Raw genomic sequence first — 26,318 nt, 5'->3', positions numbered from 1 at the left:
GCATGGGGATGCTGCGGGCCAGCTCCTCCATGTGCCGCGCAAACTCCTTGGTTCTGTACTGGGTGACCTTGGCCAGTTCCATTGTCTTGGCCGAGGTGATGATGGGAATGTGACGGGCGATCTCCAGGGCCTTCTGGACCTTCTCGGCGCCCTCGGTGCGGAAGAACTCGTTGATGGCCCGCTCGGTCTTCTTCAGGTGGCTTCGGACCATGCCCAGCAGGGCCACATTGAGGACCATGGTGACGGAGAAGGCGACAAGACAAACGCCCACGAAGTAGACGCCCAGGCCGCTGTGGGTATAGGCCACGCGGACGGTTACGCTGTAGTTGCCGCCGTCTGTTACGCACATGTAGCGCCCGCGGTCCTCGAAGGAGACACCGCTGATGTTGAGTTGCCCCTTTTCCTCGATAAGCCACTTCCCGCCTGCGAGTACAAAATGACGAGTGTAATGTTGCACTTTTTGCTCGATAAGCCATTTCCCCAATAGTTCTTGAGTGGTCCTGCAAGAAACAAGTCACTTCCCACCTAAAGAATGGAGATTACTGTGACGTTAAGTTCATTTCTTCATTTCCTCCTACCTGGTTCCTCGACCAGCTGACGTCCGCCGGGACCGTACCATCTGACATCACCGTGGCCCCCCGTCACGTTGCACTCGATCAAGGCGTCTGTTCCCTCCTTGAGCACGACACTGGCGGACTCTGTCTCCTGCTCCGAGCGATTCTCGGCGCCATCAACCACGCAGGTGCAGAGGAGCAGCAGCACGGGCATGTTTTTCGCCGTTGGCATGTCGACAAGGGGCAGACCTGCAGAAACGGGTCAGGTGACATTTTCACACTCCCATCAGCCGTTGTAGTTGCATGTGCAGTGTACGCTCCAACCAATGATTCATGAAACTGAAATCAAGAACAATTTTTAACACACACTTACGCACATGGATGCACGCACACACACACGCTTAATAATAATCATGATAACAATGGTAAATATAATTAACACTGAGCTAAAGTCTCGTGAGATGCCGTCTCCACGTGGAATGAAGGTTAGAAATCTATAATTTGGGGAAATGGAGGTTCCACTGTACATTAAATAACACGGACGCACACATCCACGCACACAGTCAAAGACGTGTTCGAAAATAAGGTCTTACTTGTGCTCAAGCAGACTGCAAAATTAAAATCCTCAACCGACACAAACTACTTCCAATTTTAGACGCTTAATAGGAGTGGAAATGTGTAAAATAGATTGGTCTTTCATCCATAAGTCCTCTTGTTCACGTTAAAACTGCATTAAAAGTTGAAAAGGTTCGATTCGGTCGTGTCATGTACTTCCGTGTTAAGAAGGAAAATAGTTTTGCATTGACTGAGTAGGCGTGGCTTGTTGTCAGGTAAAGTTCCTTAATTAACGGGCTAGCTCGGTTAGCTTAGCACTTCAACGGAGTCAGCTTGAAATATTTCGTTCGTACTGCAGCAGTAACACGAAACGGAAATGGTTGCTCACAGTCACATTATTTACTGTCATACTAAAAAAAAGACTACCAATTGTGAAAACAGTCTGAGAAAAAGAGAACGGTGAAGACCTGTTGGCCGTTCATGTGCCCACATACCCCATGATGCTTTGTGCCAACTCACGTCAGCCAACAACAAGGGAAGCGAAAGACAAGTCGCCACTTTGTATGCTTCTCAATACCGTGTCGACATAAATTAAATTCATGTGATAAGTTTACGTGTCTACAAATGTTTATTTTACATATCTTTTTCTTTATCTGAAACATTTCCTCACGGGTATTAGTTAGAATATAACAGAATATTTTTGGCAATGAACAGAGCTCCCATATGGTCTAGCGGTTAGGATTCCTGGTTTTCACCCAGGCGGCCCGGGTTCGACTCCCGGTATGGGAACTACCATTTTGGCGCCACCAAAGCAACAGTAGCATCCTTCTCGAAATTCAGAGCGACCTCTTACGTATGGAAGATAAATGCACAAGGCTACCGTAATTAGAAACGAGGAAGTAACAATTGACATTCCTTAACTTTTATTGATAAATATTCTCATTTTAAACATCAACATTCCAAGAAATTCACAATCTTCAATCATCGGTGAGCTATTTTTAGATCAGCTACTCATGTGGTCCTTTGGGGTGACCTGGTGCCAACAAGCGTATCGTTGGTGACCCCTGCCTGGCAACTTATTCGATATTGTGCAAAAAAATCAAATAAATAAAAGCCGCAAAAAAGGCATGAAGCCCTGTAAAAGGCTGGTGAAATTCCATGACGTCTTTTACCAAAACACAAATGACGCCTAATGACACAGTGGGAAATGTGAGAATACTTTTACAGGGCAGTGAATGGTTTCACTTTTACAACTCACTCAAAAGAACAGCAGGGGATCCTCCAGGGGTGCTGTGCTCAGTGCTAATAATCCACTGACAAAAGTCTTTTTAAATACTTGGAGAGGAGTGAATAACATGGACCCCGGATGGCATTTTGCAAGGCGAATTACCATCTGAAGTGCACAGTGGAGTGAATGTGAATTACAGCCATATGTGAACTCAAGGATCTGAATTTTTCGATACAAAACGGCACAGCTCCCCTCGGTGGTGGATTATTTTCACAACAATCACTGATGGCAATCGCCTTCAATTAAAAAAAAAAAAACAACTTTTTTTTATACATGTCAGTGAATACCTGATGTTTATTTGATTATTTAAACAGAATTTTCAGGGATTCTATTTATTTATTGGATTTTATCCATCGACCCATCTGTTTTAATATCATACAATGAGGAAAATGAGCAGCTTGACATTTTTGGGGGATCAGTTTCTCCTATGGAAGAGCAAATAAACATCAAATTCTAATTCAAATTTCAAAACATTTTTCAAACCGACACACACACACACACACACACACACACACACACACACACACACGCACACACACACACACACACACACACACAAAATAAACAACAATAATTGTTCAATAAACAGTAATGGGGATGGTTTCATTATACACTTTAATGCAAAATAAAATTATATTCAATTAATCAAACGAATTCTATTTTAAAAATAATAACTAGTGACAGCTCTTTATTTATTATTCGGGAAAAGTTGTTATTTTTGAGGAGACAGTACTATAGAAAAAAGTAATATTTTGAGTCCAGTCTTCACCGTCCGTCATGGCGAGTGAACGGACACCTCCATGTCTGCTACCTGACTTCCTCGCTCTTCCCCTGCCATCAACCCGACCGCTCCCCTCTCGCTTTCCGGGGGCTCGGCGGTGCCCGACGCGCCGGCGCCGCCGCGGCAGTTGCTTAATAGCGGCGGCAAGGGGATGCTGCGGGCCAGCTCCTCCATGTGCCGCGCAAACTCCTTGGTTCTGTACTGGGTGACCTTGGCCAGTTCCATTGTCTTGGCCGAGGTGATGATGGGAATGTGACGGGCGATCTCCAGGGCCTTCTGGACCTTCTCGGCGCCCTCGGTGCGGAAGAACTCGTTGATGGCCCGCTCGGTCTTCTTCAGGTGGCTTCGGACCATGCCCAGCAGGGCCACATTGAGGACCATGGTGACGGAGAAGGCGACAAGACAAACGCCCACGAAGTAGACGCCCAGGCCGCTGTGGGTATAGGCCACGCGGACGGTTACGCTGTAGTTGCCGCCGTCTGTTACGCACATGTAGCGCCCGCGGTCCTCGAAGGAGACACCGCTGATGTTGAGTTGCCCCTTTTCCTCGATAAGCCACTTCCCGCCTGCGAGTACAAAATGACGAGTGTAATGTTGCACTTTTTGCTCGATAAGCCATTTCCCCAATAGTTCTTGAGTGGTCCTGCAAGAAACAAGTCACTTCCCACCTAAAGAATGGAGATTACTGTGACGTTAAGTTCATTTCTTCATTTCCTCCTACCTGGTTCCTCGACCAGCTGACGTCCGCCGGGACCGTACCATCTGACATCACCGTGGCCCCCCGTCACGTTGCACTCGATCAAGGCGTCTGTTCCCTCCTTGAGCACGACACTGGCGGACTCTGTCTCCTGCTCCGAGCGATTCTCGGCGCCATCAACCACGCAGGTGCAGAGGAGCAGCAGCACGGGCATGTTTTTCGCCGTTGGCATGTCGACAAGGGGCAGACCTGCAGAAACGGGTCAGGTGACATTTTCACACTCCCATCAGCCGTTGTAGTTGCATGTGCAGTGTACGCTCCAACCAATGATTCATGAAACTGAAATCAAGAACAATTTTTAACACACACTTACGCACATGGATGCACGCACACACACACGCTTAATAATAATCATGATAACAATGGTAAATATAATTAACACTGAGCTAAAGTCTCGTGAGATGCCGTCTCCACGTGGAATGAAGGTTAGAAATCTATAATTTGGGGAAATGGAGGTTCCACTGTACATTAAATAACACGGACGCACACATCCACGCACACAGTCAAAGACGTGTTCGAAAATAAGGTCTTACTTGTGCTCAAGCAGACTGCAAAATTAAAATCCTCAACCGACACAAACTACTTCCAATTTTAGACGCTTAATAGGAGTGGAAATGTGTAAAATAGATTGGTCTTTCATCCATAAGTCCTCTTGTTCACGTTAAAACTGCATTAAAAGTTGAAAAGGTTCGATTCGGTCGTGTCATGTACTTCCGTGTTAAGAAGGAAAATAGTTTTGCATTGACTGAGTAGGCGTGGCTTGTTGTCAGGTAAAGGCGTGGACAAACTTCGCTGTTTTTTATTTAAAGTGTATAAATTGTAGTTTTATTTGCACCTCTTTTTAATTATAACAATAATAATATATAGTATAAAACCATACAATACATTTACTTGAATTACACATACGTTGATGTGAACTAGACACTAATATTTACGTCTTGTACTAAGCAATTTCGTGACGACCGGAAATTGTTTTTTCGCTTCGTATTTAGGTAGCGGATGCGAGTCGAGTGGGTGTTGTTTGTTGTCAGGTATCTCGACGAACTTCGCTGTTTTATTTCTCCTCAAAATTAAACATTAAATAGTAGCTATATTTTTGTTTTTAGATAATTAATATACTTAGAGTGACCTAGTCTTTGTACGTACTGGCGGCAGATCTCACGTTTTCCCTGAGCTAAGACAGACCTTTCCATACTTTTATTTTGAAACAATCAATCGGATCTTCTTTTGTTACCAATTCGTAGGAAGAAAAGACACATTTGTGACGTGGCTAATCATCTGGAAGACAAAAAGACAACATTTTTAGAACATTTAGGCATTTGATCCGCTCTGAAATACAAGAACGATAAACTCATTTTGTGGACCCATGTATTTTTGTTGTTTTTGACAGGGAAACTTTGCACGGAGGCTAGCGTAAACTGCTAGCTTCCACACTGACAGCTGGAGAGGAAGAGACGTGGTGAGCTGTTTACAAAGTGGTGTCTCCTAAAAATCTGTAAAATGCAATCAAAGCGCATGAAAAGCGACCAACTTCGGTTTCTTACACAACCGCTAGTTTGCCAAAAGCTACGCAATAGTATCTCTGGCCGAAACTACCGAGCAATGTCATTAAATATTGTCAACAAAACAGCAATTTTACTAATTCGCATGGCTGACTCGTTTTAAAACATCCACAATTAATCGTTTTCGGGACTTTTGGACTTTGTACTTCCACGTAGCTCGTAGATAATATGTGTATGTTTTTATGGTCCAAAAGGCACGCAATTTAATTGCACATAAAACAGAGTTACAATTCCACCCGCAATAAGACAAATACTTGTAAATAAACACGAATACTGATTTGAAATCAAATATAGCAATATAATGTGTTTAGCGTGAAATATATCAGATGGACCCAAACCTTTTAGACTGACTGATTTAAAGACAAGAGGCAGGGCGACTGTGATGAAAGTAGAGAAGCAAGGATGGTAAGGTACTTGGGAAGGAAGGGTCCAAGGAGCAAGGATGGTATGAAAGAAGGAAGGGATCAAGCAAGGATGACGGCAGAATGTAATTATAACAATAATAATATATAGTATAAAACCATACAATACATTTACTTGAATTACACATACGTTGATGTGAACTAGACACTAATATTTACGTCTTGCACTAAGCAATTTCGTGACGACCGGAAATTGTTTTTTCGCTTCGTATTTAGGTAGCGGATGCGAGTCGAGTGGGTGTTGTTTGTTGTCAGGTATCTCGACGAACTTCGCTGTTTTATTTCTCCTCAAAATTAAACATTAAATAGTAGTTATATTTTTGTTTGTAGATAATTAATATACTTAGAGTGACCTATTCTTTGTACGTACTGGCGGCAGATATCACGTTTTCCCTTAGCTTCGATAGACCTTTCCATACTTTTATTTTGAAACAATCAATCGGATCTTCTTTTGTTACCAATTCGTAGGAAGAAAAGACACATTTGTGACGTGGCTAATCATCTGGAAGACAAAAAGACAACATTTTTAGAACATTTAGGCATTTGATCCGCTCTGAAATACAAGAACGATAAACTCATTTTGTGGACCCATGTATTTTTGTTGTTTTTGACAGGGAAACTTTGCACGGAGGCTAGCGTAACTGCTAGCTTCCACACTGACAGCTGGAGAGGAAGAGACGTGGTGAGCTGTTTACAAAGTGGTGTCTCCTAAAAATCTGTAAAATGCAATCAAAGCGCATGAAAAGCGACCAACTTCGGTTTCTTACACAACCGCTAGTTTGCCAAAAGCTACGCAATAGTATCTCTGGCCGAAACTACCGAGCAATGTCATTAAATATTGTCAACAAAACAGCAATTTTACTAATTCGCATGGCTGACTCGTTTTAAAACATCCACAATTAATCGTTTTCGGGACTTTTGGACTTTGTACCTCCACGTAGCTCGTAGATAATATATGTATGTTTTTATGGTCCAAAAGGCACACAATTTAATTGCACAGTTACAATTCCACCCGCAATAAGACAAATACTTGTAAATAAACACGAATACTGATTTGAAATCAAATATAGCAATATAATGTGTTTAGCGTGAAATATATCAGATGGGCCCAAACCTTTTAGACTGACTGATTTAAAGACAAGAGGCAGGGCGACTGTGATGAAAGTAGAGAAGCAAGGATGGTAAGGTACTTGGGAAGGAAGGGTCCAAGGAGCAAGGATGGTATGAAAGAAGGAAGGGATCAAGCAAGGATGACGGCAGAATGTAAAAATGGATGGCACTGAAAGGGAGAAAGGATGTATGGATGGAAAGAAGGAAACAAGAATTTATGAAGAAAGGAAGGGAGAAAAGATGGATGGAACAGAGAGGAACAAGGATAGTATGAAAGACAGGAAGGAAAGACCATAGCAAGGATTGAGGAAGGTACCGTCTCTTGAAAAGTCCACGTCAGCTTTACAGATGCCATGTCTTTTCCCTTCAGGCATGCGCTAAGAGTCGACCATGTCGGACAACGAAGCCAGCGCACCCGAGGTTCAGGCCGCCGAGACGCCCGACGGCTCCCCGCCGACCTCTCCCGACGTGTCGACGGATGTGGCGCCCACCAGGAAAGCCCGGAGGAGGGCGGAGCCCCAAGCCCAATTGCCAGAGGAACCCAAAATGGACGAGGAGCCGGCAAAGGTAGCTGTCAGACACAGAAAACGAATGACTTTGTTCACATAGAGTAAGAACGATCAAAATAGTCCTTTTGTCCATGAAAAGTAAAAAAGCTTAATGCTTTGTTCATAAACGACAGAACAATCATTAACCGGAGATGTTTATTCACCAAAAAAAAAAGAAAAAAAAGAAAAAAACATAAAATAATTGTATTCCTGAATCATTTAATTTAAAAAACAAAAAAAGTCATTTTGTTCACCAAAACAGATAAAAAGAATGAACTTCTTTTTCCACTTACGGTTTTTGGATTTTGTTTGCAATTATTGATCACATTGCTCCTTTTTTTATTTTTTATTTTTTTTTTTGAGGGGCCACCGAGTCAGTCTACAGTTATGCAGGGAGGTTGGGGTTTCTGGGGTGACTGGGGCAAATCCATCCTCTCCACTGCCACCGCCACCGTGGCCACTGTGGGTGAGTACACAATCCAGCTGCCCGACCAACGTCCGCACGCTGTGACATCATCATGTCGTTCGCCCCTCAGGCCAGGGGCTGACCCAAGTCATCGAGAAGGCCGAGACATCGCTGGGCATCCCGAGTCCCGCCGAGCTGTCGGTTCAAGCGGCAGACGACGAGAAGGCGGAGGAGCAGCAGCGGCGGGAAGCGGGTGAGATGGAACGGCCGGCCGGCGCCATGGGGATGCTCACGTCGCTCACCAGCGTTGTTCAGAACACGGTAAGTCCCAACGGGGCGACCGCACAGTTCCGAGGGATGCTGTCAGGCGGCGCCATTGCATCCGACGTGCCTGCAGGGGAAGACGGTGATCAGCGGCAGCCTGGACGCTCTCGAGTTCATCGGGAAGAAGACGATGGACGTGATTGCGGAAGGCGACCCCGGTTTCAAGAAGACCAAAGGCCTGATGATCGGGACTTCCACCCTCTCTCAGGTGAACTTCAGCAAGTTGGGCAGCGGGAGCACCGAGAGGCCAAGGACTGACGCTTGCGTCTTTTGGGTCAGGTGCTGAGGGAGGCTAAGGAGCGAGAGGAGCTTCAAACGGAGGAGTCGTCGGACTCTGAGAAGAAGCCGGTGGCTCACTACGGGGTCCTCTTTGACCAGTATCAGGGCCTCGCTCACCTTGAGGCCCTGGAGATGCTTTCTCGGGAAAGCGAGTCAAAGGTCGGAGTGGAAGGGAGGGCGAGGCGAGGATTTTGGCCAGTTTATTTGTAGTCATTTAAATTTTTTTTTTTATTGGACAGGTGAAGTCGGTGCTGACGACGCTGTCGGGAGACGAGCTGAGCAAGCTGAGAGATGAGCTGGGGCTCATCAAGGCCGCCTTCTCCATGATGGAGTTTGACGACGAAGACGTGGACGAGAAGAAAGGTATCAAAGCCCAACATGAGCTGTTCTCATTTCAAAATCATTTCAATTCCATAAACGCCTCCCGAGTTAAAGTTCCATTTCCTGTCCGGTGGTCATCACTTCCGCTATTCCTGTGTGTAATTCCAGACCAGGATGGCGCCGAGTTTGAAGCGGAGCTCGGCCAAGCCCTGGAAGGTCTCCGTGTTTCCACCACCGCCGAAAAACTCAGCAAGGTGCCCATAATTCCATGATATGCAAAGCGTATGGAAATCCATTTGAACAAGTTATCCCAAATCCTTGACAAGGTCCTCTTACTCGTACACTCTTGGTCCTTGCAAGTAAGACGAATCAGCGCACGGCTAGGATATGACGTGAATATCAAAAAGCGTTTTCCATGAATGTGACCGCCAAGCAGGCTTGCAAAGACGCCTGCGACGTGATCGTGGACTTCAGCAAACAGGCAGAGGACGACGAGGAAGAGAGGGGCCAGCTCACAGTGGAGGTATGGACGCATTCGGTGAAACAGCACCATCATCTGGTCAAAATATGGAGCTGCATCATTGGTGTAAAAAAATAATAATAATAATAATAATAAAAAAATCAGACGGCAATCAAAAAATGTCGACTTTTTGTCCTCCCCAGGAGGTGAACGCCGCCGCCATCAGGAGTCTTGCCGAGCTGACGGCGCGCTCCATCGAGCTTTTCCACAAGCTGGGCGAGGGCCTCCTGCTGTCCAACGGAGACGTGGAGGTGGACATCTTGTCGCAGTAAGATGTTTTTTTTTGGGAACGGTACAAGCAAAAAGAAATTCTGATTTGTTCTTTTAATCGACGTCAACAGTATCTTATTGACACAATTAATGTGCTGAAGTTGGAAATGACAAGATCAGACAAAAATCCACACAAGATCAGACAAAAATCCACACCCTTGGCAAGTTTGACTACGTTATACTACAAGTCTCACCTTCCTTCCTTTTGCGTCCTCAGGCTGACGGTTGTCCTGTGTAAAGAAGTCTCGCTGCTTTCCAAGAAGTTCACCACCTGTCTAACAGCGGCTGGGGTGCGTAGAAACATGAATCCTGGAAAAAACAGGAAAAGATTCAGGGATTTATCTCGGATCCTTTTTTTTTTTTTTTTTGCCCCTAGTCAAACGAGAAGGGAGAAGTGCTCAACCCACTTATAACGGGAGTCTTCTTAGAGGTTTGTGTCTGAATCTAAGAGCCCAGGTTGAGTGGCTCATAAGCACTAAACTGTTTGCCCCTCACACAGGCATCGAACAGTGCGTCGTACATTCAGGATGCCTTCCAACTCCTGATGCCCATCCTGGAGATCTGCCACATCCAGAGGAGAGCCAACCCGCCCGACCACTGATTTTTTTTTTTTTTTTCCTTCCCCAGTTTCAACTGGTTTTAACTACCGGTATATGTTTTGTATCTGTCAAACTAGCCACTATGGAACTCTTACCACTGCTGCTTTGCAAGTGGCATCAGTTCAAGTTCTGAACCCCCCCAAAAAATCCTTCTCACTCAAAGCTCAGGTGGTCAGATATGAAGTCTTGTGGTCAGGTCATGTGCAGAGCGGTGGAACAAACAGACGAAGTGCTTTAAAATAAAACATTTTATAGGTATAAGTGTGTGTTTTCATTCCACTGCTAAACTGAAATCACACATACACACACACACACACGCACACACACACACATATATAAATATGAATGAATACTGTTAATATCACCCCCTCCATCCCACAAAAAAAAAAAAAAAAAAAAAAAGGATTTTCCTACCAATCACCCTCCGGGCGACAGGTGGCGACAATCACATGAACCGGAAGTCGTTGGCACCACAAAGAAAGAACCAATCAGAGTCGTTGGCGGAAACGACTAAGAAGCCCGGTACAGCACTTGCTAGCTCGCCTCCGTGGACGAGATTCTGAGGTACAAACTACTTTCGAATTATTTTCATTTCGGCGACAGATTTCTTTTGGTGTTGATATGGTTGCAGGTGTCGTCGTTTTCGTCTACGAAACAAAAACGTAGCAGTTGAGCGACCGGCGACGTTCACGCCGTCGTGAGCGAGAAGATGTGTTGGCTAGTCAACATTAGCTTGAGTGCTAAACTTCCGGTGTCGTTACTTATCCCGTTATGAAGTCAAGACACTCTCAGTATTTATGCTCACACGATCGCTTAAAGAGGCGGAATTACTACTGCGTTGTTTTTAAGTTCCGACAAGTGAAAGCAACATCTTAGCTCTCCGGCTCGGTTCTTGTAAACAACTCCACGCCATACCCAGCATGCAACCCGCGCAGCTGAGAAAAAAAATAAACCAATCAAATCACGAATATTAGAAGCTAAAATAACTGGAGGCATACTACATACATTTATTTCTAATTTTATGTCTGCGTTTATTTTAAAATTACATATTTTCCACCGATATGAACAGAATGTCTGTTTTGCACATTTTATTTAAATTTACTACCTAGAAAATAAACTGGAGTGTTGTTTCCAAATATGTGATGAAGTTTAATATTGACAAACGCTGAAATGAGTTGAGGAGCTTCATTTAGACAAAATGTAATTATCTGCTGTTTCCTAAAAGGCCCTATTTTGTCATGAAGTGGTGCCAAAGCACTAATTGGAATCTCAGGAAGCACGTTGAAGCATCTTGAGAGCCAAGATTTGTATTTGGGGGAGGAGAGCCTGAGCTGTTGGCAAAAAGTGCAATTCCCATACACTTAAAAAAAAAGTTTCATCCTGAATGCATGTTTTCCCCATTGTCAGATATTATTTGCCCCCTTCCCAGAACAGCCGCAACCCAAGAGCGCCGCAGACCTGTAGGTGGGGATCGTCGAAAGGTCTCGTGAGCCGCCGCCAACATGCCGGCCGCACTCACGGATGCCAGCCAGATCATCTGCGAGGTCTGGGCCAGCAACGTGGACAACGAGATGAAGAAAATCCGACAGATCATCCAGAGCTACAACTACATCGCCATGGTAACTGATTACACCCACTCCGACAAAGTGTTTAAGGTCACATCGTCAAAAGGTTAAATATGAGCGCTTATATATTTATATATTTCTTTTGAATGGCAAGGACACGGAATTTCCCGGCGTGGTGGTTCGGCCAATCGGCGAGTTCCGCAGCACGGTGGACTACCAGTACCAGCTGCTGCGCTGCAACGTGGACTTGCTCAAGATCATCCAGCTGGGCCTCACCTTCATGAACCAGGACGGCGACTACCCGCACGGCACCACCACCTGGCAGTTCAACTTCAAGTTCAACCTCACGTACGCGCGCACGCACTGCCGTTTTCCAATTGCTCACGCTTGCCTTTTCTCCCTCTCTCGCTCTTATTCTGTCTTTTGTCCCGCTTTCACCAATCCTACCATACCCTCTCTCGCTCCTTATTTTTGTCTTTGTCTCTCACTCTTTCAAACCTTTGACTCAGTTGCAAGGGTGTTCTCGTTCATGAATACTATTAACTTGTACACGCGGTGTGGAAAATGAAAAATGTCTCTCTCTCTCTTTCCAGAGAAGACATGTACTCTCAAGACTCGATCGACCTCCTGCAGAACTCGGGCCTTCAGTTCAAGAAGCATGAGGAGGAAGGCATCGACACGCTCTACTTCGCCGAGCTGCTTATGACGTCAGGCCTGGTGCTGTGCGACAACGTCAAGTGGCTCTCCTTCCACAGGTGGGTGCCGGCCGCCCATTTTTATTCTACCGGCCCGGTGGCGGTCGTCATGACAACAAGCAACGTCGTCCAACTCGCCCCCCTCCAGCGGCTACGACTTTGGCTACCTCGTGAAGCTGCTGACGGATGCCAGGTTGCCCGAGGAGGAGCACGACTTCTTCCAGATCCTCAACCTCTTCTTCCCCGCTATCTACGACGTCAAATATCTGATGAAGAGCTGCAAGAACCTCAAGGTACACCAACAAACCCACAACAGGCTTTCGGATCACCCGAATTGAAGGGAAGACATTTTAGACCAACCTAAAGAAAAAGAAAAGGTGCTGTACCTCCATCAGTGCCTTTTGTGTTTTCAACTCTCAGGGCGGCTTGCAGGAAGTGGCGGACCAGCTGGAGCTGAAGCGTATCGGGCGGCAGCATCAGGCGGGTTCTGACTCGCTGCTCACCGGCATGGCCTTCTTCAGGATGAAAGAGGTAGCACGCGCTCTTCCACGCAGGGAGCGTTGAGGTCGCTCATCGCTGACCAGCCCATCTTTCGCTTCCCCGTCAGCTGTTCTTCGAGGACAACATCGACGACGCCAAGTATTGCGGCCGCTTGTATGGCCTGGGCTCGGGCTCCACGCAACCCCAGAACGGCATCGCCAGCTCGGGCCAGGAGGAGAGCAACAACAAGCACTGACTGGCGGCCTTGCCCTCGTTGCACTTGTTTTAGAAACCTTTTAAATCCATTGTTTGTTTGTTATGGGGTTCGCTTGTTGTCATTGGCGAGCGTGGGACCACAACACCAGCAGCAGTTTTTCTTACCAAGCTGCGCTCACTCGGTTTTAAAGTGAACGCCGGTAGGGCCCTCCACCCATTGTAAATTTCAAATGGATAATTGTTTTTTTTTTTGAAAGAGAAATAAAAACGTTTTAGAATTTTTCTCCAGATGTTAAGAGAGAACGTTTTAAACGCATGCGTCCGTTTTTTGTCCGGGCCAAACTACTGTCGGCGTGAAGATGTTACCGTTGTTTTTAAGTTCTGACTTGTTTTAAATTGTTGTACATTAAATTGTTTTGTATTTTCAACATACGCTTGCTTCTTTTTTTTTTTTTTTAAGTTAGCAAAAAGGAAGCTTTGACATACGTTCTGACTTTTTGTTTTTAATTCAACAAAATGGCTGTACAGTAGAATGGGTCCACGACTTAGCTCAAGAATCGCCGGGAGGCCTTGCTTAGCATCGGGCATGTTCCGTATTTCCGCAGCAGGTCTTTGGCGTCCCTCTGCAGGGATTCGGAAATGGAGGCGCCGAGGTGGAGTAGGACCAGGCAACACTCTGCCACATCAGGACGAGGATACAACTAGAAAGTGGAGCCAAGGAGGAGGATGCCGACTGGTTAAAACAGAAACTTGGAACGAGCTGAGAAATCCAATGATTGCACTCATCCCAGGGTACAGGCTGAGCAAAGGGGGTCCAAGAACTGACCCTTGAGGGACCCCATATGTCATGGCCATTCAACCTGATTCCAAACTGCCGATGGTCACCAACTCACAAAAATAACTCCTCCGAATAGAATCTCAACCATTTTAGGACTGTTCCATTTACTCCTACCCAATAGTATCGATTTGTGGGGGTGGGTGGGCAGGAAATCGGACCAAATATGGACATTGGGGGTTTCGCTATGACGTGGATCACCTTTTGTACTGCTTGAATTTAGTCATTTTGTTACACTCATCCCATGTTGGTACCTTGACGGTTTCAGGAATGTCAGCCAGCTGCGTTTGGTGTTTTGCCATCTTTGCGCTCAAGGAGAGAAAAGTCTCCTCTTCTTCAGGCCTGAAGAAAAGAAAAGAAAACCACACAGTTACAAGATGGCGACAAAATAGGCCGCAAAGCCCACAAAGGTGCAGCCTCGTGGTCCTATGGTTATTTTTAGAACAGTATTTTACCGATGATCCCAAGCACTCACTGTTCAGCCTCGGCAGGTTGCTCCCCGTTGGCGGCCATGTTGCGTCCGTGCTGAGCCACCATGGCGGCCAGGCGCTGCTGCACTTCCTCCGTCGCCCGCCGCTCGGCCTGCCACGCGACGTGAGCGTCGGACAGCAGCGAAGACGCGTCAAAGTCCAGCTCGCCGGACGTCTTGGCTTCTTCCGGGTATCCTTCGGCATGGAGCCCGTTGCTGATGATTTCATCAGCTGTGCGTCGCCACCACAACTCGTACAGACGGTGGTAGGCGGCCCACGCCCGTAAGGTATCGGCCTCGGTCCGGGCTTCTTCACCCACGTCGCAATGGACCTCTGTCAAGGCAGCTGCCAGAATGAGAAGCAGGGCACCCGAGACCTGAAAGTCGGCGGCCTCCCGGAGCCATGCTGCCGCCAGCCACAGCTCCTTCACCAGCGTGCCGCCGCCGTCGTCGAGTAACCATGATAGGATCCCACTGGCCACGTGACGGGACAAACCCAAAAGCACCTAACGGAAAACGATCAGCTCATTGAGACATCATATCGGCGAAATGGGTCAAACCCAGCTAGTGCCAAGTCCAACTCAGTAAAAAAAAAACGAGTTAGCCCACTTGGCTTCTGGGTGGCTGGCATACAACCTGCGTGAGTGGGAGGCTAGCGGTGAGCGCGGGGCTCTCCATGTTCTGGAGCTCCACAAGCAGAGCGCGGAGGTCGTCGCGGTCGCCTTCCGAGTCAACGCCAAAGTGTTGCGTCCAGACATGGCGCGCCCGCTCCAGGATGCTGCCCTCGGCCGGCCATGCGTGCCCGGTGCCGCGCATCTCGGGGAGGACGTCGGCGAGGGAGGCGCACAGCAGCTCAGTCACGCTGAGGTGAAGCCTGTGAACCTGCGCAGGATTTTTCATGGAACTTGAATTGACTGATTTTGTAACGTTTAAAGAAACAGAAGTGATTTGTATTTTATGGTACATTTAAAAGAAATATTTGTTCACATATTTTAAAATACTTGCAGTAGTAAGTAACCTATGCCTCATTTTATTAATTTGGTTCTTGTATTTCTAAGCCCAGTCTTGGCAGTGAAATTATATTGATTAAAAAAAAAAGTGTCAGCACTGACCAGGAGGCCCTTGTGGGAGGCGAGGACCTCCTGCGCAGCGACCCAGTCCCGCGCCGCCGCCGAATCTTTGGCGCAGCGCAGCGCCAGCGACTGGGCTAGAGCGACCTCGCCCGCCACGCTGGCCAACCGCTCCGCCGTCCTCAGTGAGGTCGCGTCGTTCTTGCGGGCAATCACCTTGGCGGCGTCGAAGCTGGCACCCGCCGCGATGTAACTAGGAGACGAAATTCGGAAGGCAGGGGGGGGGCGACTTAGGTCATAATTATGCCACAGCAATCATCTAGCTACTCTGCATGTCGCCCACGACATAAAACTCTCGAAATAGCAATTAGCGTTTGATTTCGAACCACGAATTGCTAAAGAGCCAAGTCACCATTTGGCGGCTGCAGAGAAATGTCCGTCTTTCTCCAAAACGACGGCCCAGCTGCTGTAGAGCTCCTTCAGGACGGGATCTTCAGCCGGCAGCCGCGCTTTGGCCAGAGCGATCGCCTCCCTAGAACAAGAAATAGAGAATGAAAACCGTTGCCCCTGACGTGAGGAATCTCAACACGGTACCTGTAGAGCTTGTGCGAGTGTAACAACTGGACGGCCTGGTACACTTGATTGATGGACAGAAGGTGAGCGGCCGCCTTCACGTGCTGCTCCTGCAGGCACAGCTGCTTGACGTAGCGCTCCACGGCATCGCGCCACACCGCGTAGCCCGCTGCAAAACCCGCGCCACCCCCGGCCGCCAAAAAAAAGTTACTCGCTGCCTTGTAATGGTGACATTTCACACGACGACACCCAAAGCACTCACCCATAGGAGCCACGGCGATGAGGTGGTCACTCAGCTCTCCTCTGTCCGCGGCCAGTCGCAGCGCCCCCTCCAGGTCGCCGCTCCACAGCCGGAGGTAGACGGCCGACTCGACGTGGCCGCTCTCCACGTGAGCCTCTTCTAAGAAAAAAACAACAACAAAAAAAACTCTAAATGTCTTTTGCCAAGGTGGAGGTGCTCGCCCTGGCCTGCCGGAGGCGCTGACGTGCCAAAGCAAGAAAACAGTCAACACCGCCATATACACACATGACATGCAACAAACTTTTCACACAGTCTCCACACACACACGCACACACACCAGTGTCGTGTGTCATGGAGGCCAGGGTGAGACAATCCTGGAGCAGATCCTCTTTGGGCCGATGGTCCATGGATGTGCTGAGGGGAAGGATGGAGCGAGACTTCTTCTTCTTCAGAGCGCTCGAGTCTGCAAACACTACACACACACACACACACACACACACACACACACACACACAAGTTACACGTGAACACCTTACATAGCCGCCACACGCATGCACACATCCAACGTGGATTTTAGACACAAGCCACGCACACGTTCCCCCCCACATGCGTCGTGGAAACTTACCTTGTTGGTCTTTGCTCTTGCCTCCAGTTGTGCTTTTCCTTTGCATCGCTAAGGTGGATGAGCTTGGAACAACACGAGGAGAGAAGGTTCCCTTTTCACCTGGTGGAGGCACAGGACTGCTGGCAGAGCGGACCTCTTCCTGTTCGGGTTCATCCGAGGCTTCCTGTCCATTACCGACCGCCGCCTCGGTCACGTGCTCGCCGTTGACTGCCGGACACGCCGCTTCCGATGCCTTTTTGCTCTTCTTCTTCTGCTTGGCCTTCTCCTTCAGGTCCACCATCTTCTTCCCTGAGAGGACGAAGATGCGGATCTTCGGCTTTGGCGGTTTAAAAGGCGCAAGGGCATCAAGCGGGTGGAGAGTCACCTTTGGGCGGCTTGGTGAACTCCTGCTTGGAGACTCTCCACTCTTGCACGGTGAAGTCCTTCCCTCCGGTCCAGAGGACGTCCGGGTCCACGGGGGACCAGTCCACGCTCAGCAGGGAGCTCGCGTGGCCGCGGTAGTTGGAGAGCGCCGCTTCCTGCTGCACGTCCCACACCTGAATGACACGCAATTTAAGAAAAGAAAAAAGTGCTCTCTCTTACGAGTACCAGTCAAGGGGCGAGCTGCAGCATTGTGGACCCACTGGGGACGCTGAATGGAGGACTGGCTGACTCCAAAGTCAAGTGCATTACAGTAAGCCATCTCAGGCTGGGCTGACCGACACTGACCTGGGCGGTTCCGTCGTACGAGACGCTGGCCAGCCTGCCGCTGTGATGCGGACTCCAAGCCAGGCCGGTGATTTTGGCCGTGTGGCCGCACAATCTGCGATACGGCTCTGTCAACACCAACGGGCTCTCCGGAGGCTTCTCTGCACGCGACAACATACATTTACCCTGACATTCCTTGAACATCCCCAAGAGAGTAATTTCGATTCTTTTACGGTACCTATGACCTGCCGCAGGTCGTGGACGTAGATGATGGCGTTGCAGGAGCCCGAGGCCAGCAGGCCGTGCAGCTCCGCGGGCGCGTTGTCTTCGGGGTGCCATCGTAGCACGTTGATGACCTTGTGGTGCTGCTGGATGCTGCACAGCAGCTTCAGCGACGGAGCCTGGTAGACGTCGATGCACCTGCGGGAAGACGAGGGGGACGGACGACGTGATCGGACGTGTTGCCAGCACATCAAGTGCGCAGCCGGCCGGGCTTCGTTACCCGTCCTCGTTGCCGATAGCCACGACTTTGCCGTCCGGCTTCCAGCTGAGGTCGGTGTGAGGAGATAGCTTGTGCTGTTGGCAAAACGCAAGTCAGCGTTTGCGCCGTTAGTTTCTTTTCACAACATATCATAATAGATGGAATATTACAAAATGTCAAAAGTTGAACAGCAGCACTTTGCCCCCTCCCACCTTGATGTTATTTGTCTGCCGGATGAGTTTGTCAATGTCGCATGCGTCACCGCTCAGCTTGGTGGGGTCGTGCTGAAGGATGACGCCCTCGCCGGCGCAGCTGTACAGGCTGTGAGACGCCTTGCCCTCCGCCGCGCCTGCGGGTCACATGCACACGACCTCAGCGGGAAACACGGCGCCGCCATGACTTGCAAGGCGTATTACTTTGGAGTCAGCCAATCCTCCTTTAAGCGTCTCCAGTGGGTCCACAATGCTGCAGCTCGGTACTCGTAAGAGGGAGCACATAACTCCTAACCTGGCATCCCTTGACTGGCTCCCCACATATTTGAAAGTTCTTTTTGAGATTCCATTATTTGGTTTCAAATGCCAAAGTCAAGTCACTCGCGTAACTAGTAGATGGGCCTTGTAGACTGATCCCTCCATCGGCTGCGCAAGTTTAAATGTGATCGGAAGAGCAGATGCCTTGTAGCGGCCACTCAGCATACAGGTGTTTAAATGTAGTTAAATAAAAAAAAAAAAACAAAAACGAACACTCTTAGTGAGACAAATGACCTGGGCTGACGTTAAAAGCTTCTTTTCAGCTCATTAGAGCAGCATACAGGTGTTTAAATGTAGTTAAATAAAAAAATAAAAAAAAACGAACACTCTTAGTAAGACAAATGACCTGGGCTGACATTAAAAGCTTCTTTTCAGCTCATTAGAGGCGATCGGCAGATGGTCGGCATGGCAACAATCAGGGCCCGTGAGCCAGGGTTTGACGGATGGACTCATTAAAACGCCATCTGCCCTAAGTTGCTTAAATGAACTGGGCTCGTTCAGTTACACAGTCAATTATAAGGCTAGAGAGAGAGGCGGGTGCAGACTTTTGCGGGTTTTTTTTTTTTTTGTCTGCTGACTAGCTTCATTGTTGTGTTGCTGACGGGTCAAAGTGGCAAAGACGCTTTTACCAAATGACATCGGAGGGAGCGGCGGTCCCCAGGCCAGCGAGTACACCGTCTTTTTGTGGTAGGTGCTCGAAATCTGAGGCGGTCTGCGAGGAAACCACAAAGTTACCAACAAGTGGATGGAAACTGTTGAATAAGATGAGTTTGTTTTTTTTCTTACTTGCTGGAGAAGACTTCGTAGATCCCCACTTTGCCGTCTTCAGTTCCAAACGACAAGGTTCCCTCTCGTTTTGGGTGCCAAGCCAGCTGCAAAAAAAACAACAAAGAAACAAACAAAAAAAAAAACGAAATGAAATGACGTCATAATGTAGGATAGCCTTTGAAAATATTAAATCGCGAATATGCGAAGGACACTGCCAATATTTTAAAAACGGGGAAAAAAATCTGTTGGTTTTGGCCAATTTTTCTCTCTGTTGTAAAGTTGAACAAATCATAAAAAGACAAAGTACAGTTAAAAAACTTTTTTTGTAACTGATCATTTGCCAAATCATCAGAATCTGCATCAATTAAAAAGAAATCCCGTGAGGAAATCGTGGCTTCTTACCGCCGTGACTTTGGACTTGACGCCCTGCCAGAAGCAGCGGGCGTCGTAGCGGTTCTGGGCGGACAGCGTGTTCCACACCCGGATCATGCTGTCGCCCACGCCCAGCGCCAGGCAGCCGGTGGCCACGGGCGAGAAGCTGAGGCTGTACACGAAGCCGCCCAGCGTGGGCAGCGTCCACAGGCACTCCAGCTCAGACAGGTCCCAACATTTCACCTGTACGGCCCAGCAAATGACAAGAGGAGTTGAAAACGAAATTCAAAGATGAACCTGTATTTTAATCAGGAAAAAGAAAACGTGACATTTTTTTGTGTTTATGAAAAAATAAATCAATAAAAATGGAGGGGTGAAAAAAGGGTTATAAAGATGAGTTTGTGTTCAAACAAAACTTGTTTTATAAAATGTGTAAAATTAAATGGATGAATGCCAGTTTTGTTAGCCCGTCTATAACTTTTCCCATTATCTGTTAGCATTTAGCTAGCTGACCTTGGTAAGACGGAGCCACGTGGTCGAGTTAACCGCACCGAATGTCACTCTCTTTTGTTAAACAGGAGTCAATGCACTCCTGTCACCATGTTCGCCTCGTGATTCCCGCGAAATAAAGTTCTGATGCTCTAGTCGGCTTTCCCTGACACTACTTTCCATCACAAGCCTGAATGTTTTGTACCTATTTCAAACTGTTCATCACCCCCCAAAAATCTATACAGCCCCCCCCAACCCGGAGAGGGCTGTATAGATTTTTTTCTTTACATCCACTATACTACTCGAGTACACTAAATTTTGAGGCATTCATCAGGACCACAGTTCATGAAAATGGGGCGTAAACTGAACGGAGGCCCACCTCTCTGTCTAAGGACGTGCTGACGAGCAGCTGGCGGCCGTCGGGCAGCATGAAGGCGGCGGTGTTGAACACGATCCTGCTGTGGTTCTGGCCCTCGGACGACGAGCCGAACAGGATCCACTTCTGCTTGCCTGTCCGGGCCAAGTCCCACATCAGCAGTTCGCCGCTGCACACAAGCACGCGTGTTAACCGTCTGGGCTGCGGGAGACGTGGGCACGCGGACGCTCGGACCTGAAGCAGCTTGAAACGAGCTGCGTGGGTCGGGCTTTGGGCCAGTGGATGTTGAGCCAAAGTCTTTCTTTGAGCGTTGGGTCGACTGCGGAGCCTCGTCTCTTCAGGTAGGGCAGCTTCAAGGTGGTCACGCCTGCATGGATGAGGCGCAAAATTTGAACAGTCAAAGAATTCCTTTTGGAGTTTAGATTTTCTATTCATCGCAATCATGCTGTGATTAAGTTAGCATCAAACAAATACAAAAATGTGAAAGGTACATATAAAAGGTATATAGGACATGTGCAAATGTATATATATATTTTTTTTATTTAGAAAAACAAAATTTACCAATTATTTATTAATTTTTGGTCAACAGCTTTTCATTTTTTGGCTTCAAATTCAGCTGAAGACTTGTACCTGTATTCGTGTTTTGTCGTGTAGTCTTCTTATTGTTTCAACTGCCTTATGTTAAATTGTTTGCTTTATTTCTGCCGTTTTGACACTTTGTGACGGCGTGCATCTCACCTTTTCCCGTGGACGCGCTCCAGATCCTCACCGTCTGGTCTTTGCTTCCCGACGCCAGGTAGCAGCCCTTCTCCTCTCCTGCACTCACCGCGTTCGAAGCTGGAACGCGCACAAGATGATAGATTTAGAGAAGAAATTGAATTAAAAAAACGAGACGATCCCACGGTGACCCCCGAGGTGACCATTATCGTCGCCAGCCTCCGCTCTCCAGTTGAGGGTATCCTCGCCGGCAAGCGGCGACCACGCCAGAGAGTGGATGTCATCATCGTGGCCGCGCAGCCGACGCGTCACCTCGCCCTTCTTGCTCACGTCGATCAGTAAAATCAGGCCGTCTTTGTACCTGCGCGAGAGAATGAAATGCAATCAATAAGGCGAGAGACACACAAGTGGGGCATCATGCCCATCAGGTAACCCAATAGTCACAAAGTGTATTATTCTGTGGATTAAAAAATACATTTTGAACATTCTGGGTGAAGTAAATAAAATATTTTATTTAAAATTTAAAAAAAAAATAAAAATAACAGATCAGTGCTAAATATCGGAAGTACAATAAATAGAGAGCTAGCTAGCTATTTATTTCATCGAGCTTGCTAGATGAAATATTCTAAATACTATTACTCTTGTTCTTATAATTGTATCACTTAATCTTTATGTTCCATTTTGTTTCCGTCCAACGCTTTGTTTCAGCTACGGGTATTTATTTAAGTACTCTCCAAATAAAGTTGAGTTGAGCGTTCGTGTCCTCATCTTACCCGACCGCCACAGTGCTCCAGTTGTGCGGGGAGCAGGTGAGGCAGACGATGCTTCTGGCTTCGGGGAAGAAGCTGGCCGTGTCTCCCGTGTTGTACCAGTGACAAGCCACGATTCCTTTCTCGTCACCCGACACCACCAGGTTTTTGTCCAGGGGGGACCAGTGCAAGGCCGAGACGGCGCTCTGAGGATGAAATGGCGCTCATTGTCTGGAACTACGATCAGACCTGGAGCGACAGAACTGACCTGATGAGCCGCATGCTCCCGTAAGAGAGTTTGAGTATTGGTGTCCCAGAAGATGATGACGCCATCGCCGGAGGAGCTGGCACAGATGTGACTCTGCGTCACATCCTGGCAGAAGGAAACGCCCGACACCAAGCCTCTGTGGCCCACGAGAACACCTGAAACAGAGAGTTACACAGTCTTTATAGAGAAACAAACAAAGTTTTGACGCCCAGGGAATGCCAGGGTCACACCACAATAGCAACCGAATCAAATTATTACCAGAATAAAGTCACATTACAGCGGTGCCTCGTGATACAAGCAACCACATAAGAGTTTTTTGAGATACAAGCCTTTCTTCGGACGTTGTTGCAAAAGTGTATCCATTTTTAAATATTTAATCAATTGGAAAAAATGTATGATTAATGGATGACGGAGGTCGACGGAAGGATGGGTAGGGGCATTTACGAGGGTGGTGGGTAACATTCCACGCCCATGGTGCTCAGAAATCTACGCAGTTTGCCACTTTTTTGCGAAAATGGTCAATCGATAGCCAAAACGACACTTTACAACACACTCGGAATTGATTTTGCAGTAGAATATTATTCTTTTTTACGTGATGTCCACTCACCTTGAGGACTGCAGGTAGATGCAGACACGTCAATCAAATAGATGAAGTTTTTGGCTCCGACGCCGAGTAAGCCGCCGCTGCTGATATCACAGCAGCGGGAGCAGTACCAATTGGGAGAGGCCGGAAGGAACCGTTCGTGCATGATGATAGTAAACCTCTGAATGGTTCCCGAATATAAAAAAAAAGACTCTTGGAAAGTAAGACAAAATAAGCAAGTCTCACATGTTTCCCACAGACCGGTGGAGCGTCACGGCAACGACCGTATGTCACCACGGTGTCGTAAAGGCCTGCTGCGACGGAAGTTGGGTTAGCCCAAGCACGACACATACGTTTTACAAAAGTAATGTTTGAATTCAAAGATTTTTTTATCTGTTTATTTAAATTTCAACTGATATCAAAGTGGGTGTTTTTGCGATATTTTAATTTCATTCAATGGTAAAACATATGTCAACAAACCTTTGCCGTAAAGTAATTCGTTGATGGGGAGCCAAAATGGCCGCAACCATGACAGGATGCGGTAAGGAACAGACGACATTTGATTATTTACAATGCCCATAAATTTCTTTAATATTAGATTTTTGCATTTTAATTACAGGTATTGCGTCAATAAGGAGTATGTTTGGACTTTTTTATCCGAGGTATGTAGCGATGACTGTATGCAGAGCTTCTCAGAAGGACGAATCGACATTGTTACTACGATAAATCAATTCTGAACCCCCTATCTTGGATATTATTCAAGTAGCACACGTATCTATCTATGTAATCACAGTAAAGCGGTAAAAGCACAATAGAAAATGGATGGATAGATGCACTTAAGTAATTTTTACCTGACCTCAGCGATATTCATTTGAGCCCCTCTTTATATTCGTGTGTCCAGGTTAGCGACAGGAGCCGCCGGTCCTCAACAGATGTCTTGCCTCCACACCAGCACTACAAGAGAAGAAAAACACTGGGAGAGGAAGAACAAGATCGTTTATCCGCCTCAGCTGCCTGGCGAGCCCCGCAGACCTGCAGTATGTCCTTTTCCCCTTTAAGTTGTGTTATAAATGTAAAATATGAAGCGTGTTGTCCCCCTCTCATACACAGGAGATCCATCATTCTAGGAGACAGATCAAGTACAGCAAAGACAAGATGTGGTACCTGGCTAAAATGGTGAGCAATAACATTTTGTGCGTGGGAAAATTGATTCATCATGGTTTCTGTGTCTTCATATCACTTCCGGTAATCCTGGCATTTGAACAGTTGTGTGTAAACATATCCTTTTGATGTTTTTCATGTAGATTAGGGGGATGAGCATCGACGAGGCTGTGGCACAGTTGCAGTTCAATGACAAAAAAGGGGCCAAGATTATGAGAGAAGTTCGTTTTTAAACTCTGTGCGCCATCTGTTCATTCAAATGTTCAAATCGTCATTGAAATTCCGATTGTTACCTTCCAGGTTCTCTTGGAAGCTCAGGAGATGGCGGTGAAGAATCACAACGTGGAGTACAAGTCCAACTTGTATGTGGGTGAGTGAATCCAGATTGGAAACGTGGATATACGATCAGGACATAAGAATTGGGACAGAATTAGAACTGTATTGATAAAGCAATACTGTTCAGTGAGGTCATATTCCTAGAGCTGGTGGTGAGATTAGATTAATCAAGTTACAATTTAACATGCGAAAGATTTTTTTTTTTTTTTTATAAGAACAAGGTTACAATTTTATCAGAAAATAACTATTGTTACAAAAAATATGGCAAACAAACAATACAGTTGGAAATATTTGGTATTTCAAGAACGTTTTAAAATAAAGCTGGAGCACAAAGGGGTAAAAGGAATCTGATTTTTAAAAGAATAACCCCCCCTCAAACAAATCACACAAAATAAACCAGTGTTATTTTAAAAACTCATAATTTTGAGATTTTTTCACAAGAGTAAAATAACTAGATGACAAGTAAATTAACAATGAACCCGTAGTAAGAGAAAAAAAAGTCATCATGTGACAAGGATTTTTTTAATTGAAGAAAGTGTTCATTTTTATGAGAATAAACCAAATCAAAATTCAGATTAAAATTGTCAGAATAAAAAAAGTATACTTCATTTTTATGTTAGACGTAATTACTCAAAGAATTAGTGAACACAAGTCAAAATTGGCACTCCAACATTGCAATGCCATTTCAGTGCACTAGAGGGCACTGTAACATCACCGACGACGATACTTTTTTTTTCCACCCTTCTTTTCATACTTACATCTTGGCCATCATTAAGTTAGTTTTTAACGTTTACAACCGATCGTTAAATTACGTCTCTGTACCATGACATGAGCTTAATGTTCCTCTTCATCTCGTCTCCATTCTCTTTTCCTCGCTTTGCTCGTGGCGACCGCGCCGCAGCCGAGTCTCACACGGGCAAAGGCATGTACCTGAAGCGCATCCGCTACCACGGCAGAGGCATGTTCGGCATCATGGACAAAGTCTACTGCCACTATTTTGTCAAGCTGGTGGAGGGCCCGCCGCCCACCATCGAGCAGAAGACAAGCCTAGACCAGGCCAACGAATACGTGGAGAGCCTCAAGAGGAGGACCATCATACACAGTCTGTAGGGCAAACGGCCATCATGAGTGTGAGTGCGGCAATATATTTGTTTGTTTGTTTTTTTTTTTGTCAATAAATGCCTGAAGAGACACTCTTAGCGCTTCTCGTTTTGTGTACAGGACGGTGAACCTCGTTTTTGCAGCCGATACGATCCCTACCCAAACCCCAAAAGTGAACGTGTGTGATATTGAGATTAGAGAAATACAAGAAAACAGTCCTGATATTTAGCCCCTAAAAAACTAAAAAAGAGAGAGAAAACGTGACTATGTACATGCTAACATAAGCCATACATAAAACATCACTGTTTATATTACAGCTTTACTCTCCAAACTTTCTTTTCGCATCACCATCAATGTGTATTAGCGCTGCACCCGTTAGCTGAGAGCGCTAACACATTCACATTCAATACCATCCGCTGGCTCCAGTTTCATCGAGCGAGCGCTATCCATCTCGGGCCAGGCTCGTTTCTTTCAAAAAGGGTCCAAAAAACAAATAAAGTCCTTCTCAAAATTCTCGACGCTACTGCTGCTGCCCTTGATGATCTGCCTCTCGGAGTGCAAGCACATGCAGCCGCCATTAGACGGAATGTTAATGAGTACTTTCACGGTCATGCTTAATGTTCGAGCCTCGGTTG

At 46.8% G+C, this 26,318-nt stretch overlaps 6 protein-coding genes and 1 non-coding gene across 14 annotated transcripts in view; 4 read left to right on the top strand and 3 right to left on the bottom strand.

The window, feature by feature from the left end:
• Nucleotides 1-1,358, bottom strand: part of LOC109508227 (microfibril-associated glycoprotein 3-like) — a 3,717-nt gene extending 2,359 nt beyond the window's left edge. The window contains exons 1-3 of the mRNA XM_019858104.1: nucleotides 1,255-1,358; nucleotides 579-803; nucleotides 3-423 (exon numbers count right to left, since the gene is read on the bottom strand). Coding sequence (XP_019713663.1) covers nucleotides 3-423; nucleotides 579-803; nucleotides 1,255-1,258 — 650 coding nt within the window. The 5' untranslated portion in view covers nucleotides 1,259-1,358. The remainder of the gene's footprint in view (nucleotides 1-2; nucleotides 424-578; nucleotides 804-1,254) is intronic.
• A 468-nt stretch (nucleotides 1,359-1,826) lies between these two features.
• On the top strand, nucleotides 1,827-1,898 carry trnae-uuc (transfer RNA glutamic acid (anticodon UUC)). The gene has a single exon. It is a non-coding gene; the product is annotated as a tRNA-Glu (tRNA).
• A 1,221-nt stretch (nucleotides 1,899-3,119) lies between these two features.
• On the bottom strand, nucleotides 3,120-7,441 carry LOC109508240 (microfibril-associated glycoprotein 3-like). 6 transcript variants are annotated; one of them, XM_019858118.1, is made up of 3 exons: nucleotides 7,346-7,441; nucleotides 3,900-4,124; nucleotides 3,120-3,744 (listed from the first exon to the last, which is right to left on the bottom strand). In XM_019858118.1, the coding sequence occupies exons 1-3, from the start codon at nucleotides 7,401-7,403 to the stop codon at nucleotides 3,173-3,175; spliced, it is 855 nt and encodes a 284-aa protein (XP_019713677.1). In that variant the 5' UTR covers nucleotides 7,404-7,441; the 3' UTR covers nucleotides 3,120-3,172. The 6 variants fall into 6 exon arrangements, with proteins under 6 accessions (XP_019713677.1, XP_019713680.1, XP_019713678.1 ...); XM_019858121.1 differs by lacking the exon at nucleotides 7,346-7,441 and adding an exon at nucleotides 4,580-4,683; XM_019858119.1 differs by lacking the exon at nucleotides 7,346-7,441 and adding an exon at nucleotides 4,576-4,679.
• On the top strand, nucleotides 5,162-10,554 carry fam114a2 (family with sequence similarity 114 member A2). Of its 2 annotated transcripts, none has more exons than XM_019858117.1 (13): nucleotides 5,162-5,394; nucleotides 7,400-7,596; nucleotides 7,941-8,043; nucleotides 8,114-8,304; nucleotides 8,381-8,515; nucleotides 8,587-8,745; nucleotides 8,826-8,949; nucleotides 9,076-9,161; nucleotides 9,344-9,430; nucleotides 9,571-9,695; nucleotides 9,915-9,987; nucleotides 10,074-10,127; nucleotides 10,197-10,554. In XM_019858117.1, exons 2-13 carry the CDS (start codon nucleotides 7,420-7,422, stop codon nucleotides 10,296-10,298), a joined length of 1,416 nt encoding a protein of 471 aa, XP_019713676.1. In that variant the 5' UTR covers nucleotides 5,162-5,394; nucleotides 7,400-7,419; the 3' UTR covers nucleotides 10,299-10,554. The 2 variants fall into 2 exon arrangements, with proteins under 2 accessions (XP_019713676.1, XP_019713675.1); XM_019858116.1 differs by lacking the exon at nucleotides 5,162-5,394 and adding an exon at nucleotides 6,352-6,601.
• A 201-nt stretch (nucleotides 10,555-10,755) lies between these two features.
• cnot8 (CCR4-NOT transcription complex, subunit 8) lies at nucleotides 10,756-13,680 on the top strand. 2 transcript variants are annotated; one of them, XM_019858113.1, is made up of 7 exons: nucleotides 10,756-10,860; nucleotides 11,726-11,915; nucleotides 12,016-12,209; nucleotides 12,455-12,616; nucleotides 12,705-12,849; nucleotides 12,977-13,087; nucleotides 13,164-13,680. In XM_019858113.1, exons 2-7 carry the CDS (start codon nucleotides 11,799-11,801, stop codon nucleotides 13,290-13,292), a joined length of 858 nt encoding a protein of 285 aa, XP_019713672.1. In that variant the 5' UTR covers nucleotides 10,756-10,860; nucleotides 11,726-11,798; the 3' UTR covers nucleotides 13,293-13,680. The 2 variants fall into 2 exon arrangements, with proteins under 2 accessions (XP_019713672.1, XP_019713673.1); XM_019858114.1 differs by having other exon boundaries at nucleotides 10,761-10,860; nucleotides 11,731-11,915.
• gemin5 (gem (nuclear organelle) associated protein 5) lies at nucleotides 13,494-23,411 on the bottom strand. The gene is given in 27 exon segments (XM_019858112.1): nucleotides 13,494-13,953; nucleotides 14,342-14,429; nucleotides 14,563-15,062; nucleotides 15,193-15,438; nucleotides 15,669-15,879; nucleotides 16,039-16,158; nucleotides 16,221-16,368; nucleotides 16,462-16,602; nucleotides 16,605-16,679; nucleotides 16,778-16,912; nucleotides 17,066-17,113; nucleotides 17,165-17,353; nucleotides 17,430-17,601; nucleotides 17,774-17,913; nucleotides 17,991-18,172; nucleotides 18,255-18,328; nucleotides 18,446-18,582; nucleotides 19,393-19,475; nucleotides 19,550-19,635; nucleotides 19,934-20,146; nucleotides 20,772-20,937; nucleotides 21,003-21,135; nucleotides 21,507-21,605; nucleotides 21,689-21,846; nucleotides 22,259-22,440; nucleotides 22,503-22,657; nucleotides 23,110-23,411. Coding segments are annotated over 27 exon segments (4,179 nt in total). The 5' UTR covers nucleotides 23,252-23,411; the 3' UTR covers nucleotides 13,494-13,797.
• A 147-nt stretch (nucleotides 23,412-23,558) lies between these two features.
• On the top strand, nucleotides 23,559-25,781 carry mrpl22 (mitochondrial ribosomal protein L22). Its single transcript, XM_019858115.1, has 7 exons — nucleotides 23,559-23,626; nucleotides 23,705-23,747; nucleotides 23,987-24,122; nucleotides 24,196-24,261; nucleotides 24,390-24,467; nucleotides 24,547-24,616; nucleotides 25,484-25,781. The coding sequence occupies exons 1-7, from the start codon at nucleotides 23,602-23,604 to the stop codon at nucleotides 25,690-25,692; spliced, it is 627 nt and encodes a 208-aa protein (XP_019713674.1). The 5' UTR covers nucleotides 23,559-23,601; the 3' UTR covers nucleotides 25,693-25,781.
• The last annotated feature ends 537 nt before the right edge of the window (nucleotides 25,782-26,318 follow it).

The sequence above is a fragment of the Hippocampus comes genome, unplaced genomic scaffold, assembly GCF_001891065.2.
Source record: "Hippocampus comes isolate QL1 unplaced genomic scaffold, H_comes_QL1_v1.1 scaffold265, whole genome shotgun sequence".
Lineage (NCBI taxonomy): Eukaryota > Metazoa > Chordata > Actinopteri > Syngnathiformes > Syngnathidae > Hippocampus > Hippocampus comes.
Note: the sequence above shows the minus strand (reverse complement) of the source record. Positions and strands in the feature narration are given on the sequence as shown.

Bases quoted from the DNA above. Each gene is read 5' to 3' on its own strand.
- LOC109508240 (XM_019858118.1), bottom strand. From the start codon at position 7,403: ATGCCTGAAGGGAAAAGACATGGCATCTGTAAAGCTGACGTGGACTTT. The intron at 4,125-7,345 runs GTACCTTCCTCA...CCGTTTCTGCAG, and splicing joins CGTGGACTTTTCAAGAGACG to GTCTGCCCCTTGTCGACATG. The intron at 3,745-3,899 runs GTAGGAGGAAAT...TTGTACTCGCAG, and splicing joins TCAGCTGGTCGAGGAACCAG to GCGGGAAGTGGCTTATCGAG.
- fam114a2 (XM_019858117.1), top strand. From the start codon at position 7,420: ATGTCGGACAACGAAGCCAGCGCACCCGAGGTTCAGGCCGCCGAGACG. The intron at 8,516-8,586 runs GTGAACTTCAGC...CTTTTGGGTCAG, and splicing joins GGACTTCCACCCTCTCTCAG to GTGCTGAGGGAGGCTAAGGA. The intron at 9,431-9,570 runs GTATGGACGCAT...TGTCCTCCCCAG, and splicing joins GGGGCCAGCTCACAGTGGAG to GAGGTGAACGCCGCCGCCAT.
- cnot8 (XM_019858113.1), top strand. From the start codon at position 11,799: ATGCCGGCCGCACTCACGGATGCCAGCCAGATCATCTGCGAGGTCTGG. The intron at 12,617-12,704 runs GTGGGTGCCGGC...GCCCCCCTCCAG, and splicing joins AAGTGGCTCTCCTTCCACAG to CGGCTACGACTTTGGCTACC. The intron at 13,088-13,163 runs GTAGCACGCGCT...CTTCCCCGTCAG, and splicing joins CCTTCTTCAGGATGAAAGAG to CTGTTCTTCGAGGACAACAT.
- mrpl22 (XM_019858115.1), top strand. From the start codon at position 23,602: ATGGCCGCAACCATGACAGGATGCG. The intron at 23,748-23,986 runs GTATGTAGCGAT...TCGTGTGTCCAG, and splicing joins TTTGGACTTTTTTATCCGAG to GTTAGCGACAGGAGCCGCCG. The intron at 24,262-24,389 runs GTGAGCAATAAC...TTTTTCATGTAG, and splicing joins TGTGGTACCTGGCTAAAATG to ATTAGGGGGATGAGCATCGA.